Here is a 20,000-nt window from a genome sequence, read left to right on the forward strand (position 1 = left end):
TTTTATCTCCTCGTTAACAAGTGAATTATCATTGCTGTTATCATTTGTGTTATTATTGTTATTGTCCTTGTTAATAATCTTGAAGTTATCTCAACTTTCTTCTTCTTTGCCTACGTTAATTATTCTCTTAATTTACTCATTATTTAGGTTAATATTTTATCATTTTTTTTTTAGGTTACTCACGTTTTTAAGATTTATTTTCATCTTTTTTTATTTATTATTTAAGGAAAATTTTATTTATTCTCCCGTTTTTTCTAATTTGCTCTGTATTAGAAAGAATTTATTAGTTATTTTACTTAATGAGCCATTATTTATTTGACCATTTTTTGCTATTTAAAGAGAAATTGAGCAATCTATTAACCACTCGCTATTTTTGGCCGTAATAGCTAAATAATTAGCAATTCTCTCCATTTATAGAAAACTTAGCCAATTCATTTACCATTCTCACTATTCATAGAGAGAATAGCCAGTTAAATAGCCGTTCTTGCTATGGAAAGGAAAAATAGATAATTAAGTAACTTATCTCGATATGAGAAGGAAAAATAGCCAATTAATCAGCCAATCTCACTATTCATTGTAAAAATAGCCAATTGATCAGCCAATCTCACTCTTCATGGTAAAAATAGCCAATTGATCAGCCAATCTCACTCTTCATGGTAAAAATAGCCTGTTACTCAGCTAATCTCACTATTCATAGTAAAATAGCCAAATAATCAGCCAATCTCACTATTCATAAGGAAAATAGTCAATTAATCAGTCAATCTCACTATTCATAGTAAAAATAGCCAAATGATAAGCCAATCTCACTATCCATAATAATAATAGCCAATTAATCAGTCATTCTCACTATTCATAATAAAAATAGCCAAATAATAATCCAATCTCACTATTCATAATAATAATAGTCAATTAATCAACTTCACTATTTATGATAATAATAGCCAATTAATCAGCCAATCTCACATAGTAAAATAGCCAATTAATCACCCAATCTCACTCTTCATAGTAAAAATAGCCAAATAATCTAGCCAATTTCTCTATTTCCAGCCGAGTGTCGAACTGAGGTCGAACTCACAGCCTTAATAGTACTCAGTGAAGTCGACGCCAGTCACGAACTGTATCCAGTCCACGAAGACGGGGAGGAGAACGTTTCCAGAGGGGTAGCCCACCTCGCAACCATAGGCTGCGCCAAAGGCAAGAACCCCGAGTTGGATCCACCTGCCGTCGACCATCTGCATTTGGGCAGGTGAGCCGCTGTCGCCCTGTTGGAAAAAGAAGAATATATATTGCATATATATATATATATATATATATATATATATATATATATATATATATATATATATATATATATATATACATACATATATGTGTGTGTGTGTGTACATTTACCGCGTATGTTTTTATCATGTATTGATCGTATATACAGTATATATATATATATATATATATAATAAATATATATGTATATTATTTAATTATATGTATATATATGAATACTGTATATATATACATACATATATATATATATATATATATATATATATATATATACAATACATATATATATATATATATGTATATATACTACGTATATAAATCATATGCAGTATATATATATATGTGTATATATATTTATAGTATATATATATATATATATATATACAGTATATATATATATATATATATATATATATATATATATATACATATACATATATAGTGCCAACAACTAAAGAGTATAGTGAACAGAAAAGAATCCACCCTATTCCAAAAGTCCAGACCTACAGATATACAAACAGACACACAGACACCCCCCCCCCCATACCTGACACGGCCCGTGACCTCCATCTCCCGAAGTGCACATCATAGTGTCCGTCATAACGCCGTAGTAGTAATCGCATTCCTCGTTGGGCAGGACCGTGACGGTCACGCCCCTGAGAGTTTGTGACACTTGGGCGTCTTTGGGGGGAGGAAAGGGAAGTTGTTATTATTATTATTATTATTTTTATTATTATTATTATTATTATCATCATCATTCTCATTAATATAATTATTATTATTATTATTATTATTATAATTATTATTATTATTATTATTATTATTATTATTTTGATTATTATTGTTATTCTTATTAGTATATTTATTATTATTATTATCATTTTGATTATTATTATTATTATTCTTAGTATAATCATTATTATTTTATTATCATTATTATTATTATCAAAATTATTATTATCATTATTATCATTATCGTTATTATTATTATTATTATTATTATTATTATTATCATTATTAATAATTACTAATCTACAACCCTAGTTGGAAAAGCAGGATGCTATAAGCCCAGGGGCTCCAACAGGGTAAAAATAGCCCAGTGAGGAAAGGAAGCAAGGAAAAATAAAATATTTTAAGAACAGTAACAGTAATAAGTGAGACATTTTAAATGTTTGATTTTGATTAAAATTGGGGAGAAGATATAAAAATTAATTTCGAAAAATAAGGAAAATGGGATAGGGTTGGATAGGCAGAGGTAAATATTAATGCACAACAACAACAACAACAACATACCGTCATTAATGGTGCCCCATCCAAAGATGGAGACATTTCGCCCATTTAAGTTTTCATGGATGATCTTGTGGGACAGAGGAACCTCCGTTGTTGGTCCTGCAAGAGTCAGATACATTCAATGATTGAATGACAATATAAAAGAAAAAAAAAGCCTGAATCACATCTGTCCATTTACAGCCCCCAGAGAAGCTATGGGAAAACTTACCCTGTCGAGATTGACGACCAACTGGGACCGGGGTCGATGTACTGGAACCTTCGTTCACTTGCCTGGGCAGCAGGTTCAGTAGATCCAGGTAACCGGCTGGAGGCATGCAGATAGGGGCGATGTATTCTGGAGATTAGTCAAATGAGGGTTATTAGTCCAGATCATGAAGTTATGTGGTCAGTCAAATTAAGGTTATAAGTCCAGATAGTGAAGTATTCTTTGTGCGTGTCAAATGAGAGATATTAGTCCAGATCGTGAAGTTGTGTGGTCAGTCAAATTGGGGTTATAAGTCCAAATAGTGAAGTATTCTTTATGTGAGTCAAATTAAGGTTATAAGTCCAGATAGTGAAGTATTCTTTGTGTGAGTCAAATGAGAGTTATTAGTCCAGATTGTGAAGTTGTGTGGTCAGTCAAATTAAGGTTATAAGTCCAGATAGTGAAGTTGTGTGGTCAGTCAAATTGGGGTTATAAGTCCAGATAGTGAAGTTGTGTGGTCAGTCAAATCAAGGTTGTAAGTCCAGATAGTGAAGTATTCTTTGTGTTAGTCAAATGAGAGTTATTAGTCCAGATAGTGAAGTTGTGTGGTCAGTCAAATGAGAGTTATTAGTCCAGATCATGAAGTTGTGTGGTCAGTCAAATCAAGGTTATAAGTCCAGATAGTGAAGTATTTTTTTGTGTTAGTCAAATGAGAGTTATTAGTCCAGATTGTGAATTTGTGTAGTCAGTCAAATTGAGGTTATAAGTCCAGATCGGGAAGTTCTGTGGTCAGTCAAATTGAGGTTAAAAGTCCAGATAGTGAAGTATTCTTTGTGTTAGACAAATAAGAGGTACTAGTCCAGATAGTGAAGTAGTGTATTCAGTCAAATGAGGGTTATTAGTCCAGATAGTGAAGTATCCTTTGTGTGAGTCAAATTAAGGTTATAAGTCCAGATAGTGAAGTATTCTTTGTGTGAGTCAAATTAAGGTTATAAGTCCAGATAGTGAAGAAGTCTTTGTGTGAGTCAAATGAGATATTAGTCCAGATAGTGAAGTTGTGTGGTTAGTCCAATTAGGATTATTAGTCTGGATAGTGAAGTATTCTTTGTGTTAGTCAAATGAGAGTTATTAGTCAAGATTGTGAAGTTGTGTATTCAGTCAAATGAGAGTTATTAGTCCAGATAGTGAAGTTGTGTGGTCAGTCAAATCAAGGTTATAATTCCAGATAGTGAAGTATTCTTTGTGTTAGTCAAATGAGAGTTATTAGTCCAGATTGTGAAGTTGTGTGGTCAGTCAAATCAAGGTTATAAGTCCAGATAGTGAAGTATTTTTGTGTGAGTCAAATGAGAGTTATTAGTCCAGGTTGTGAAGTTGTGTGGTCAGTCAAATTAAGTTTATTAGTCCAGATCGTGAAGTATTCTTTCTTTCTGGTATTTTTTATAATATTTTTATATATTCACATTAACAAAATTAGTTCATGATTATATAAAAATATTGTCATCAATCGTTCTTTGGTATGTTGTGAATTAAGTTATTACAAACTTGTATAACTTAGTGTTGAACATTTCTAAAGAGAATTTTATCAATTTATTTTTAGCAAACTAGACATAAAAAATACCCATAGATAAATACCCATATGTGTAAAAGAAACACTTCTAAAGAATGAAAAAAAAATTACTAAAATAGAGGTTAGTATTAAGTTTATGGTGGCCTATGCGGTAACGTCCCTGACCGGTAAACGCCAGGGTGTTACAGTTCCGCTCGAACTCGTTAGTTTCTGTGGTCGCTGCAATCTCTCCATCCTTGTGAGATAAGGATGGGGATTTTGGGGAGCCTATAGATCTATCTGCTGAGTCATCAGCAGCCATTGCCTGGGCCTCCTTGGTCCTGGCTTGAAAGAGAGGGGTATTGAACGCTTATCATATGTATATATGGTCAATCTCTAGGGCACTGTCCTGCTTTATAGGGAAATGTCACTGTCCCTTGCCTCTGCCATTCATGATCAGTCTCTAGGGCATTGTCCTGCTTTATAGGGAAATGTCACTGTCCCTTGCCTCTGCCATTCATGATCAGTCTCTAGAGCATTGTCCTGCTTTATAGGGAAATGTCACTGTCCCTTGCCTCTGCCATTCATGATCAGTCTCTAGGGCATTGTCCTGCTTTATAGGGAAATGTCACTGTCCCTTGCCTCTGCCATTCATGATCAGTCTCTAGGGCATTGTCCTGCTTTATAGGGAAATGTCACTGTCCCTTGCCTCTGCCATTCATGATCAGTCTCTAGAGCATTGTCCTGCTTTATAGGGAAATGTCACTGTCCCTTGGCTCTGCCATTCATGATCAGTCTCTAGGGCATTGTCCTGCTTTATAGGGAAATGCCACTGTCCCTTGCCTCTGCCATTCAATCAGTCTCTAGGGCATTGTCCTGCTTTATAGGGAAATGCCACTGTCCCTTACCTCTGCCATTCATGATCAGTCTCTAGGGCATTGTCCTGCTTTATAGGGAAATGTCACTGTCCCTTGGCTCTGCCATTCATGATCAGTCTCTAGGGCATTGTCCTGCTTTATAGGGAAATGCCACTGTCCCTTGCCTCTGCCATTCAATCAGTCTCTAGGGCATTGTCCTGCTTTATAGGGAAATGCCACTGTCCCTTACCTCTGCCATTCATGATCAGTCTCTAGGGCATTGTCCTGCTTTGTAGGGAAATGCCACTGTCCCTTGCCTCTGCCATTCATGATCAGTCTCTAGGGCATTGTCCTGCTTTGTAGGGAAATGTCACTGTCCCTTGCCTCTGCCATTCATGATCAGTCTCTAGGGCATTGTCCTGCTTTGTAGGGAAATGTCACTGTCCCTTGCCTCTGCCATTCATGATCAGTCTCTAGGGCATTGTCCTGCTTTGTAGGGAAATGTCACTGTCCCTTGCCTCTGCCATTCATGATCAGTCTCTAGGGCATTGTCCTGCTTTGTAGGGAAATGTCACTGTCCCTTGCCTCTGCCATTCATGATCAGTCTCTAGGGCATTGTCCTGCTTTGTAGGGAAATGTCACTGTCCCTTGCCTCTGCCATTCATGATCAGTCTCTAGGGCATTGTCCTGCTTTGTAGGGAAATGTCACTGTCCCTTGCCTCTGCCATTCATGATCAGTCTCTAGGGCATTGTCCTGCTTTGTAGGGAAATGTCACTGTCCCTTGCCTCTGCCATTCATGATCAGTCTCTAGGGCATTGTCCTGCTTTATAGGGAAATGTCACTGTCCCTTGCCTCTGCCATTCATGATCAGTCTCTAGGGCATTGTCCTGCTTTATAGGGAAATGTCACTGTCCCTTGCCTCTGCCATTCATGAGTGGCTTTTAAGCTTTTAGAAATATTGCTCCACAGCCCGAAAACTGTTTTGGAACAGTTTTATTTCGTCGACCGAACAGTGTTAAATAGGTTACACCAGATGAAATTACGATCGAACCCTAACACAATTACTTCTCGAATTCATCAGTTTATTTGCTAATTATGGAAGTCGAATTCTGTGGAAGTTTGTCAGCCCGTTGCAATGACCTTTTGCGAATGTTTTGTGAGAATTTTCGTTCATTTTACTATATCATTATTACTAGCTAAGCTACAACCCTAGTTGAAAAAGCAAGATGCTATAAGCCCAAGGGCTCCAACAAGGAAAATATCCCAGTGGAGAAAGGAAATAAGGAAATATACTACAAGAGAAGTATAAAAACAATGATAACATTGAAATGAATCTTTCATATATAATGAGGGTAATAGTAAAAATGATAATAATCTTTTCCCAAATAAAAATTTTGTCCTATTAAGAAGATGGTTCCAAAACAGATGATATATTAACGTATGTATTCAGTTAATTGCGCGCATTGGAAACTTTATATGATTGCAAATATGCTCCCCAACAGCCCATTGATCCCACATACATAAACTGTGAGCCATCACTTTCCTAACTCATCTGTCACTATCATCCCAGAATGTTTCCATCTCCACCACCAGAAATCGTAAGGTACCATCATTTTCGCTAACCTATTGTCTTCTATTCTTTCTTCATGACCAAACCACCCCAAGATACCTCCAAACCCTTATAAACATTCATATGTAATAACTAAGACTGAGTTCAAATTCTTACTATTAAAAGCCATTGTCTGAGGAAGCTTGGCCAGAGCCACATCGTTGTTGAGAGGCGACGGTACGTTGAAGTCAGGATGCACGTAGACAGCCTCGACGCGGAAGAATTTTTGGGAGGGCGTGAGAGTGTAGAGGTTGTGATCTCCGAGGAGTAAAGCGATTGTTTCCACATGCACACTAGGGACAAATGAATGATTAGTAAATATAGATATGGCCAAGTAATCAGGGGAATAGGATAAAGGTTGGCAGTGCTGGGTGACTTTAATGCTAAGTAGTTGTGCTAGGTGACGGGAATGCAATTCACAACATTAGGTGGAGAATGTCATCATGAGGGTCTAGACCTGTAATTAATCAGATGAAGAGGCTGTAGATCGGTTGTGCTGGAATGATATTTTAGATAGATAATGCCATCAGGGGAGTCTTGATCTGCTACTAATCACATGGATAGGATAAAGACTGGCTGTGCTGGGTGATATGAATGTGATATTGGGTGTAGAGAAAATGGGAGAGATTCTTGCAATTTCTTTTCTTAGTTTTATTAACGGAAAGATAAGATAATGATGATAAGTTTATGTAGTAGATTACAGTCAATGAGGGAAATGTCCTAATCAAAATGTACTAGTCATTACCTGACCAAGCAATGAGCCCCAGTCAGAATCCACTGATTGTGTATGACTGTCCCACCGCAGATGTGACAGTAATGCTCTAGGTCCTTTCCACACTCCTTCAAGACAGCTACCTGTAAAAAGGGTTTTCTTTTGAGAGGGACAGTTAAAGTATTCTGAATTTTCATTATCACTTTTATAGACGTTTATTGAACCAGTTGAGACAGGCTGTTGAATTTCCATTATAATTATTTTCCTAAAAATGTTCATTGAATCAGTTGAGTCAGGCTGTTGAATTCCCATTATCATTATTTTTATAAAGAGTTTACTGAATCAGCCAAGTCTCCTTTTAAGAATACTGGGGCAAGGCAGTCAGAGAAGTAAGGAGAATCCAAAATGAAAGAGACAGAAAACTAACCACGTCATTTTCATGGCTACTTTAACGCTAGAAATGTCTTGAAAATAGACATTTCAAGTAATGGCTACTCATATTTTTACTCCAGGACTGATTTAGGAAATCTCTTCCATTGAAAAGGATACTCTTACGTTATTACTGTCAAGAAATGGCATTCCTTAAATCGCCTTAATATTTACCATCCAAGGAAATTGGTGCTCCTGTATGTTGTGACCTCCAACAATCCTTGTGGAGACGACATTGCTGACACCACATTTCCCTGCCCATCCATCGCTGGGGAAATTTGGAAATGGAAGAGATATTTTACCAAAATATAATATTAGTAATAATTAATGGAATTTACAGACTCGTGGAGAGAAAAACGTACTAACTAAGAGGTGATAAAGTCGGAGTCAAGGAATTTGGTTCATGGAATTGGAAAAGAATTTTGGAATACGAATAAAACTCAAAATCGATAAACTTCATATGTTGAATCATATGCATTTACTGTATTGAATTTTTACTAAAATAAACAGAAGCGCAGAAACTCCTTTACATCTTATACGATTAATTCATGATCTTAACGGTCTACATAAAACATCATTGTTAATTACTGAAGATTAAAATCATGCTTATTAACGAAATTTAACATCAGGTATTGAAATCTACCATGTTAACTTTTAATATTCAACTTCATCTCACTTGCTTAGATTTAACACCGTTTTAATCATTAATATTTCATCGTATAGATAATTAGAATTTAACATCATGTTGAATTGATAAAATTTAACGTCGTCCAAGTTAATGAAACTGTAACAGTGTTAGTTATTGATATGTAACATCATAACAACTACGTTAATTTAACATCATGGTAATTACTGGAATTTAACTTTGAGTCCTTTGACGTCCAGACAGTACTACATTGAATTCCGTCTCTGGTTACGGCTCATTTTTCCTTTACCTACACATACCCCGAATAGTCTTGCCTATTCTTTCCACATTCTCCTTTTTCCTCATACATCTAACAAGACTAAAATAACCGAAAACAAATTTCTTCCCTCAAGGGTTATCTACTGCACCGTAATTGTTCACTGAATAATACCCACTTGGTAAGGGAAGAAGAGACTCTTTAGCTATGGTAAGCAGCACTTCTAGAAGGACATTCCAAAATCAAACCATTATTCTCAATTCTTAGGTAGTGCCATAGCCTTTGTACCATGGCCTTCCACTGTCTTTGAGTAGAGCTCTTTTACCTGAGGCTACACTCAAGCACACTATTCCATGTTTCCTTATTTCCTCTCCTCACTGGGCTATCTTCCCAGATGAATCCCTTGGGCATATAGCATCCTGCTTTTCCAATTAGGGTTGTAGCTTCGCAAGTAATACTAATACTAATACTATACTATCTTCCAGGTGAGAGCCCTTGGGCTTATAGCATCCTGCTTTTCCAATTAGGGTTGTAGCCTAGCTAGTTATAATAATAAAAAGGAATCTTACTCTCCTGGTCCTGTGCAGATGACTGTATGTTGGGCTGCTGTTGAATTAACATGCACGATACCTTCGGCTCCTGTGGAGAAAAGAACATGAATAAACACATTTACGAATTAATTTATTAATAGAGAAAGTTATTGCATTATTTTAGAAAGAATGCAGATAATAGGTAAAGTAATAAAGGAGGTTATAGGAATGATAATAATAATAATAAATGAAAGTTTAAACGTCTAGAATAATAGAAAAATATTTAGGGGCATATATATATATATATATATATATATATATATATATATATACTGTATATATATATATATATATATATATATATATATATATATATATATATATATATATATCATCTCCCCCTACAGCTTTTAACGCAAAGGGCCTCGGTTAGATTTAACCAGACGTCTCTATCTTATATATATATATATATATATATATATATATATATATATATATATATATATATATATATATATATATATATAATTCATGTATATACACCATGTATTTGTTTTCAAATAAAATAAAAAAGGCGGAGATATACAAAATGTATACATAACCCATTTAAGAGCATGCTGATATTAGAACATAATCAGGATTTACAAAAGGACTACATTACAGTAAGCCATTTGAAAAAGTACACGATCGACCATTAACTTACAAATACATAACTGGTATAGGTCAAAAAAAAAATAAATAAATAAAAAAAAAATAAAAAAAAACTGAATCACGTTCATTTCCTCACTTTAAAAGAACTCAAAAAGAATCAAGATCAAATTCAGTAACTGTTCAGGAGTGAATCGAAATAAGAAGACAAAGAGACAAGGTCAGTACCTGTTCCATCCGGATTCAGTGCCCTGTAGCGGCACATGAAGCCTCTGTACCTGTAGGCGCTGTCTGTTTGGAACACGACGGTCATATTGCTGGAATGAGAGAATGCCGTAATGGCCTTGTCTCCACAATACCTGCAATAAGTTAATATGATTATTCCTCAAGCAATTCCAACTATGGCACTACACCAAAACCTCGATTAATGCATACATATAGTATCAGGTTATGGAATATATTCGATTAACTGCATACAAACTAAATGGGGTGCCTCTGCTTGAACAAAGATTAGATCCTAAGTTCAAGAATTCTTTCCAAATTGTATATGTCTTCCAGTATACACAAAGAATAGTTTGATCAAAGATGAATTCCTCTTTTTGCCTTTTTTTTATACAATGAAAAAAAAACAGGAAGATTACTTTTCATTTGAACCCCTCAATGTCTTCTTTATGTAATGAAAGTTGCCAATCCCATTTCTATTTTTTTAATTGATCAATATGAATAAAAAAAACATTAGAAGTGCATTCTCACTTTTTGCAAATGATCAAAGTAAAGAGGAACACGTGAACAAAACTCACTTGGTTGTAGGTTCAACTTCTCCTCCATTGTCTGAAACTGACAAGAAGTCGTTTTCACAGTCTTTGTCTCCAGGCTGAATGGAGAAATCATTGCAGTCAAGTGCAACTGTGTAACCTGGTTCCAGCTGTTGAAAATAACAGAAGTGAAAACTCAAGTAAGGTAAAGATGAGAGGTTAAAGGGTTGAAAGCGTCTGGTTTTAGTTCCAGTTTCATCAGAATAGTTACTCATTAGAACGTCAGCCTGGCAAACCCAACCGCCCCACTGTGGTGTCCAACCACAGCAGTGGCCTCCCCAGTAAACAGCTTAAACTTACGGTCCCAGGCTGGGATCGATCTTCTGCCATGCGAATGCTTGGCAAACACGTTAGCACCGTACTAGCCAGGAGGCTAGTACAGTTTAGTGGGGAGTAGATCAAAGGGAGGAAATGAAAAATGATTGGGCAAAATGACCACTCCTGCAAAGATCCTTAAGCTAAATCTACATTGTACAACTCTAGGCATACTCCTTACATTACAGGATTATGTGGCACGCACAATGCCAAAATACATAGTTGTGAAGTTACTTTTGTACCTTAGGAAATAAAATACAAAACTTATTACATGATGAAAGGCAACTTACAATGATCTTGTAAACACATCTGATGTTGTCTGGATAATTGAATGGGTAGTCAGGGGAGTTGATTATTCCACTCAGTCCGTTAAAAGTTCCTCCACAAATTGTTGCCGCGCGTTCTGAAAGTAGTTATTCTATAAAGAAATTTGTAATCTTTTGAAATTTATAAGTTATCGTATTATTAGAAATTACTGTCGGTGGACTTATAGCACAATGTTTGATACCAAGAGATCAATCTGTTATTCGATACATACAACTTATATCATACAAGGATATTGCTCCATCATTCAGTAGAACAATAGGCTTAACACTATTACAGTATATAATTGTGATCAATTCAAGTTCAAAAGATTAACCAAAATGACATTTCAGTCTGCTGAAATATTTGTAATACGATCAACATTGCTGTCAATGAGACTAGCATTGCCTTCTAACTAATATGAGTATTTTTGGATCAGGTAGTAAGCTTAACCGGTCCAACAGTATTAAGTAATTACTAGATATATATTGCATTGTGCATCTCAAAAGAGTCGCATTGGGGTTTGATGGAATAGCCTAAATGTTTGTGTCTAGAGCTTAGAAATGAAACCAGGCTGTAAAGATGGTAAGCTTATCCTAATTACTGAACTATGAGGGTCCACTGGGTATATATATATATATATATATATATATATATATATATATATATATTTATATATATGTACATATATATAGGAAGATAGATAGATAGTGAATCTATATGTGGATTTAGTTGTCCTCTAAGTAATGAAAAGAACTGTACAATTCATCTCTGAACACCTCATCTAGGAGGTGAGTAGTCACCTTGAACAAGTCCTACATCATTTCTACAAATACTTTCATATTCATGCATATGAAATGAAATGCGATGCCCAAGATATGCTACGATTAAGAAAGATAAAAATCGACAATGAATCATGCTTACCAGCCTCAACAGGAGCCGGACTTTGCCTCAGGCTCAGTGGTCGGGTGTCCATGACAACTCCTGGTTCTTCTTCAATAACCGGTGACTCTTTGTTATCGTTCGAGGACACGTCGAATACCGGAAACCTGGAGGATTAGGTGTTTGTTTATTTACCAACCTTCTCGAAGTTAGGTTATAAAGCTTTGTGAGAAGTAGTATCTTAACAGAAAATTGGTCTAGTATTTATTGTCTGATAGCATTAATGCTAAGGAGAATAGGCTTATCATAATTCTTATACCACTAACTTTTTTATCTATACTTTTTTAAATATTCCATTTCATTACAGTTGTCTTTATTTTAAATAGGATTATGAATTATATTGATTTCAGGAAATACTTGTGGCAAATAATTTACAAGTAATAATCCATGCTAAGATATCAAAGAGTCAGTATGCATTGTAAACTAGATTATCGTTACTTGAATCTGTGCAAGACATTGAGAATTGGGGTCCTCCTAGATGTGTTCCTTCGAGTCTTAGCCTTCAGTGGCATGATTGCGATTGGAAGTTCATCTGGAGAAGGTCGTGGCCTCTTTTGCCTATCTTCCACTCCCATTTCTCCGGGAGTCTTGTCTTCACCACCTTCAGCAGCGTCGCCTTGCAGTCCTTCGTCCATTTTGCTCAGTGGGACCTCTCCATCTAAGTTGTCCTTCAGTGGCATGATAGCAATTGGAAGTTCATCTGGAGAAGGACGTGGCCTCTTTTGTCTGTGTTCCATCTCTCCGGAAGTCGTGGCTTCAACACCCTCAGCAGCGTCGCCTTGCAATCCTTCGTCCATTTTGCCCAGTGGGATCTCTCCATCTAAGTTGTCCTTCAGTGGCATGATAGCAATTGGAAGTTCATCTGGAGAAGGACGTGGCCTCTTTTGTCTGTGTTCCATCTCTCCGGAAGTCGTGGCTTCAACACCCTCAGCGGCGTCGCCTTCCAGTCCTTCGTCCATTTTGCTCAGTGGAACCTCTCCATCTAAGTTGTCTTTCAGGGGCATGATGGCAATGGGAACTTCGTCTGGAGAAGGACGTGGCCTCTTTTGTCTGTCTGTCTTCACAAACCCTTCTTCAGAAGGCATGTCTCCTGTTTCTTGTTCTAGGGTCATGGTCATGCCCTCTGAGTCGTCGAGTCCCATTTTCATAGGCATAGCACCAATAGGAAGCTCATCTGAGTCTGGCCGAAGTTGACTCTCCAAGACATCGCGATGCGATCTCAAGAGGTTGACCCTTTCTTCCTCAACTTCATCTTGGATCTGTGTTTATCAAAGCGTTGGAGAAACAAAACCAAATAAGGGATAAAAATGTAATTTAGATTATGTAGAGATAGATACAGTAATTGCTGTCACACCTTACTCTGAGAAACTGCCCTCTGTCACGCCTTTACTATGCGACGGGTTCCTGTTTATAGACCCACCCGCCCACCTCTGCCATCTCTCTCTATACTATCTGTCTGGTTTCTCACTGCGCAGTAAGGGTGTGATAGGGTGCACATCCTCTCAGCGGCGTGAACCAGGAATTACTGTGTCTAACTGTATTTATTCTAGTTGCCTTAAAATGAGTTTGAGGTAACCAGACACGTCAAAGGCAATATGAAGATTATAAACTAAGAATAAAGACCAGAAAAAATACAATTTCTGTATGACCTAGCTTAATCTTGAAGTGTACTCGTGAGATATTCACTGCAATGCACATATTCTAAGTTCCTAAGTATGGAAGTGGTCTTAAAATAAGTGTACAAAGTGTAGTTAGATATTTGTTAAATGATAGAAGAATGACAACCTAAATTGAGATGTTATATATAAATCATAAAAGTATTTATTTCTGGTATCCCTTTAGCCTGGATATAAAAGAGCCACTTACCTGACTCATGGAAAACCACTGGTTTAGATCTAAGAAAGGGAAACTGGGAAAACTAAATTACACAATAAACAATGATAGTGGGAAAAAAACCCCTCTCGACTTAAGTAAATGATTGCTGTCATAGCTGCTAAAGATTGAAGTGCAATTGATTATTCACGTCCTTACCCAAGCCTCGATGTCATCCTGATTCACTTGCCCTCTCCGGAAGGCAGCAGATGAATTGCAGAAACAACCAAGCAAGAAGAAGAGAGCTAGTCGACCCCACATGGCTTCAACCTTTCGGAGCTGGAGAGTGGATGTGGAAATCAAGTCCACCAGGGTTTATATCTGCTCTGGTAACATTATAATTACGCCAATTTAAGTGGCAGCTGTTTTGACACTAATGAGGTGATGAATTAGGAGTCGTGTCGATGTAAATTTCGAAGGAAATTGATGGCCTCAGAGATTTCATTTCCTGTCTGTCGGTGCGATTGACTTTATTAGAAATCACTAAGGAATTGTACCTGAATTTTACAGGTAAAAAAGTAAGCTTACAGTAATGAAAGGAAGAGAGCTTTGTTTTTCTTGCTTGGAATAACTGCAATCAAAGTAATTTTGACAGTTTATTAGATAGATTATGTCCTTTTATTTCATAACTATTGATTGGCTAAAATGGGAGTGAATTTGATTCACTATACTCATATATATAAATATATATGTTGTATATATATATATATATATATATATATATATATATGTATGTATGTATCTCTGCTTGTGTTTACATACATATGTGTATATATATGATTATATAAATTAATGCATATATGCACTGCATATATATATATATATATATATATATATATATATATATATATATATATATATATATATATATATATATATATATATATATATATATATATATATATATATATATATATATATATATATATATATATATATATATATATATATATATATACATATATATATATGTATGTATGTATATATATATATATATATATATATATATATATATATATATATATATATCTGACTCAACAGTGGACCATATCAATGTAAATTGGAGCTTATATGACAGGATAATCGATGTTATAGATGGACAAAAATTATAAAAATTATATCTAAATGAAGAAAAGACTCCAAAGGGATGAGTGGAAATAACAGCTATCCTTGTGAGCAATGAGAAAGATGATACAGATGACTTTATAGTCGATGGAACCACAGCATTATTTAGTGGATTTGAAAAGTCATTGGAAGAGATTTTATTGAGAATATGAGACAGGTAACAGAAGAAATGAATATTAATACAGTTGTAAGAGATTTTGAGTTAAAAATTATTTATTTATGGTGTAAGATAAAGAGCCAGGACTCCTCGCTGCTGGGAGGAAGGGCGCTAGTGACTGGTGCAACGCATGGACATACGCTAACGGGGTCTAAGCGATGTCAGGCAGGGCAGCCGATCGGGACTGTGGTCTACCCCAAAGCCAAAGCAAAGTCCTTCAAAAAGAAGGCAACTGTGCTTACCTCATACAAAATAGGGAAAAAGCTCGTTAATAGAAGAACAAGGAGGCATATAATTAGATGGGGTTTTATTATTATTATTATTATTATTATTATTATTATTATTATTATTAATTGCTAATCTACAACCCTATTTGAAAAAGCTGGATGCTATAAGCCCAGGGACTCCAACAGGGAAAATAGTCCAGTATGGAAAGGAAACAAGGAAAAATAAAATATTTTAAGAACAGTAAAAGTAAAATAAATATCCCCTATATAAAGTATAAAAGCTTTAACAAAACAAGAGGAAGAGAAATAAGATAGAAGTGTGCCCGAGTGTACCCTCAAGCAAGAGAACTCTAGCCCAAGACGGTTGAAGACCATGGTACAGAGGCTATGGCACTACCCAAGACTAGAGAACAATGGTTTGATTCTGAAGTATCTTTCTCCCAGAGGAGCTGTTTCCCATAGCTAAAGTCTTTTCTACCCTTACCAAGAGGAAAGTAGCCACTGAACAATTACAGTGCAGTAATTAACCCCTTAAGAGAAAAATTGTTTTGTAATCTCAGTGTTGTCAGGTGTATGGGGACTGAGGAGAGTATGAAAAGAATAGGCCAGACTGTTCGGTGTATGTGTAGGCAAAGGGAAACTGCAGCATAACCCGAGAGAAGGATCCAATGTAGTACTGTCTGGCCAGTCAAAGGACTCAATATACGTGGTTTAGTGGAGGAAGATGCTTATGGTAGTTGGAGAAGAAGTGTGAAATCAACCAACTCCTCAGGTTAGGGATATTGGTGGGGATAAAGTAGAATAGAGGAAGAAAGGGTTGTTTATTTTCTGAATGTAGACAGTGGAAAACCCTATGACAGAATTGAAAGGAAATCATAGTGTGGACAGAAAGCATTTGTGCAAGTTTCTTGGAACGAAGCAGTGTCTGGAATGGAGTGTGGAGGGGCTAGTGTTTACTGATGTTGCATAGTATTTGCCTTTTTTCTTTAAGAGTCTTTCCCTGATGGAGGAAAATGTGTGCTGAAAAATCTCTCTCTCTCTCTCTCTCTCTCTCTCTCTCTCTCTCTCTCTCTCTCTCTCTCTCTCTCTCTCTCTCTAACTTTGGAAACCATCACTTTGTTATGTTTTTATACATGACAAATTTTATACAGATTTTTATTCATAAAATCCGTTTAAACTAAATTGTGATGTTGATAATTCTCATATTTTACCTTGAGGTCAGTTATTAAAAAAAAACTCGAAATTGGTTTATTTTTTATTTTTCAAAATACAAAAATAATTCTTACATTACTATATCCTTGTGTTATATTCATTAACAATTATTTATTAATCTGTTCAAAAGAACCGAGTAATAACTCATTTATTTTATTTTTGAAATCACAATTTGAATTTTTGGCCAATTTAACTACTCGAGTTATGCAATCAAGTGTTTGAGCTCAAATATATTTTGATTTTTAGTTATATTACCCACAAGGGTCGATTTAAAGTTGCTTCGAATATTATACTTTTTCTTATCCGTTTTGTCACAGTAGTGTTTCCAAGAACACCAACCTTTGTAACATGAACTTTGCACTGTATCCTCTGCTCTGTATTGTATCCTCTGTTCTGTGCCATGAACTTTACACCGTATCCTCTGTTCTGTGCCATGAACTCTTTTCTGTATCCTCTGTTCTGTGCCATGAACTCTGCACTGTAGCCTCCGCTCTGTGCCAAGAACTCTGCACCGTATCCTCTGTTCTGTGCCATGAACTCTGTTCTGTATCCTCTGTTCTGTGCCATGAACTCTGCACTGTAGCCTCCGCTCTGTGCCATGAACTCTGTGCTGTATCCTCTGCTCTGTGCCATGAACTCTGTACAGTATCCTCTGTTCTGTGCCATGAACTCTGCACTGTAGCCTCTGCCCTGTGCCATGAACTCTGCACTGTATCCTCTTCTCTGTGCCATGAACTCTGCACTGTATCCTCTTCTCTGTGCCATGAACTCTGCACTGTATTCTCTGCTCTGTGCCTTGAATTCTGCACTGTATCCTCTTCCCTGTGCCATGAACTGTGCACTGTAGTCTCTGCTCTGTGCCATGAACTCTGCACTGTATCATCTTCTGTGCCATGAACTCTGCACTGTATCCCCTACTCTGCACCATAGGCATTGTACCATAACCTTTCACAGTGATGGGTTTGATTTCCTTACTTTAAGATAATCACAAACGTTTGATTTTGTTTACACAGTTTATTATTGACAACAGGACTTTTTTTATTGACTTGGTGTTACAGTCTCGGCTTGTTGGTTCCCCTATATCCAAAAAAATATTATTGTGCTGGGTTACTTAGTATATCAATAGCCTTTGACGTTCCCTGTTTATAAATTTTCATTGAAAAAAATATATTGATGCTTAGTTTTATTTTCTATGGTAAAAATAGAAATCTGACGTCGAGGAACAGTGTAACAGTGTACTTTGACAGAAGACAAGTGATATCCATGTTTAAAGTCAGTTATGATTTTTCTTAATGGTTAAATATCCAAGAAAAACGAATCTCATTTTTGTTGTCAATCATTTATTTATCGACCACTTGTCAGACACTTGTCACGAATAAGGATTCAAATAATCATAGAGGTATGAGCTGAAGTTTCTGCAAGACATCCTTAGTATTCGCGGCTACGTGCTCCTTGTAACGCCAGATAGTCGTATCTCGAACGAGAAATGGCCGATAGACTTCCTGGCACTCCGTCTGGTTTTCCCCTTGGCAATGATGCCTGTAGTGTGCAAGGTGTGCCTCGTCACCAGGGTAGAGGTTATACAGCTGGTGATCGCGATCCACTGGCCCATCCAAGTTGAGAAGGGCGAAGTGAGCATGTAAACCTAGGGCCAAGGAGGTGTCATGGAACGCCTTAGTGTGAGACCGGGGCGGTGAGTACTTTACCGTCCGCACAACGTGACGCAGCATGTGCAAGTACTCAGGCAGCTCGGCCGTGGCCTCCTCTGCTTTATCGTCAAAGTAGTAAGTGCATCTTGCTAGGTAAGACGTCGGTTGTAGCCCCTGCCCTGAAGCTGTGGCCTTTGCAGCATCCAGCATCTCTGGCAGGGATGCATGAGAGACAGGGAAGATGAATTCGTCTATGTCCCACACTCCTACGAATCGATGAGTGCCAATGCTTCGAAGAAGACAGTCGGTGTAGGGAATGTTCTCGTTGGTGAAGAGTGTGTACCTGTTATACTATACCTATTAGTTAATTTTTATTAAAAGAAAACATGTATTTGGAAAATAATCATGAAAATTAATGATAATCAAGGGAAAGCGTGCATCAGGGAAACAGGGTAATTATGCAGTTTTTAAGAGGAAAACAACTCATGTTGACTAACTGTCATAAGAGACATACTAAACTGGGAGAACTAGGTCTTATCAATTTTCGATTCCTGGGGTAAGGCGAGCTTCTAGAAAACAAGTTAAATATGCACAACTTCCCACTGGAAACAAGATAATTATTTGTTCAATTATTCTTAAAAAAAAAGTCTTTCAATCTATGAAACAGCTCATATACCCTGGAAATAGTTAAGGTTATATAACAAAAAGTAATTTTCATATAGAGCTGCTCTTTTAGGACACTGAACACCTTATTATGAGGAAAACAACTCATGTTGACTAACTATCATAAGAGACATACTAAACTGGGAAAACTAGGTCTTATCAATTTTCGATTCCTGGGTTAAGGCGAGCTTCTAGAAAACAGGCTAAATATGCTCAACTTTCCACGGGAAACAAGATAATTATTTGTTCAACTATTCTTAAAGAAAGTCTTTCAATTTATGAAACAGCTCATATAACTGAAAAAATTGTTAAGGTTATATAACAAAAGCAGCTCTTTTAGGACACTGAACACTTGATATAAAGATCTAATTCCAAAACACTCTTCTCACCTCTGAGTATCGAAGAGCAACCTGTACAGGTGTGGCAGCTGAGCCTGGGAGCCCGGATTGGCCCACGGATAGATTGACAGGAACCCTGATTTCTGGTAATGGTGCATCACTTTTTCCACGTTTGGATGGACGGAAACGTGGTACACCGTCAGGTGGTCTATACCCCAGGCCCTCAAGTTTTCTATCCATTCGACTAGCCTTTACAGAAGGTTAGAAATTTGTCAGACAGAGAAATATGGATATTTGTGGGTTTTTAGTCTTAACCCTAATGTTGATTAGTGTCTGTCTTAAATAATGCGTTGAAAAGACTTCATTAATTTCATATCTGGATATGATGTGGAT

General features: G+C 36.5%; 2 protein-coding genes across 2 annotated transcripts in view; both read right to left on the minus strand.

The window, feature by feature from the left end:
- Positions 1-970: 970 nt before the first annotated feature.
- On the minus strand, positions 971-14,734 carry LOC137625727 (uncharacterized). The gene is made up of 14 exons (XM_068356622.1): positions 14,396-14,734; positions 12,803-13,623; positions 12,347-12,471; positions 11,410-11,522; positions 10,790-10,914; positions 10,218-10,348; positions 9,381-9,450; positions 8,084-8,177; positions 7,514-7,623; positions 6,886-7,061; positions 2,780-2,905; positions 2,575-2,670; positions 1,829-1,962; positions 971-1,262 (listed from the first exon to the last, which is right to left on the minus strand). The coding sequence occupies exons 1-14, from the start codon at positions 14,495-14,497 to the stop codon at positions 1,080-1,082; spliced, it is 2,406 nt and encodes an 801-aa protein (XP_068212723.1). The 5' UTR covers positions 14,498-14,734; the 3' UTR covers positions 971-1,079.
- A 3,414-nt stretch (positions 14,735-18,148) lies between these two features.
- Positions 18,149-20,000, minus strand: part of LOC137625728 (uncharacterized) — a 10,562-nt gene continuing 8,710 nt past the window's right edge. Inside the window, exons 7-8 of the mRNA XM_068356623.1 lie at positions 19,659-19,856; positions 18,149-18,949 (exon numbers count right to left, since the gene is read on the minus strand). Of these exons, the coding sequence (XP_068212724.1) occupies positions 18,349-18,949; positions 19,659-19,856 (799 nt within the window). The 3' untranslated portion in view covers positions 18,149-18,348. The remainder of the gene's footprint in view (positions 18,950-19,658; positions 19,857-20,000) is intronic.

The sequence above is a fragment of the Palaemon carinicauda genome, chromosome 32 (genome assembly GCF_036898095.1).
Source record: "Palaemon carinicauda isolate YSFRI2023 chromosome 32, ASM3689809v2, whole genome shotgun sequence".
Lineage (NCBI taxonomy): Eukaryota > Metazoa > Arthropoda > Malacostraca > Decapoda > Palaemonidae > Palaemon > Palaemon carinicauda.

Bases quoted from the DNA above. Each gene is read 5' to 3' on its own strand.
- LOC137625727 (XM_068356622.1), bottom strand. From the start codon at position 14,497: ATGTGGGGTCGACTAGCTCTCTTCTTCTTGCTTGGTTGTTTCTGCAAT. The intron at 7,624-8,083 runs GTAAATATTAAG...CCCTTTTTACAG, and splicing joins AGCACCAATTTCCTTGGATG to GTAGCTGTCTTGAAGGAGTG. The intron at 1,963-2,574 runs GTATGTTGTTGT...CTCCCCCCAAAG, and splicing joins ATGGGGCACCATTAATGACG to ACGCCCAAGTGTCACAAACT.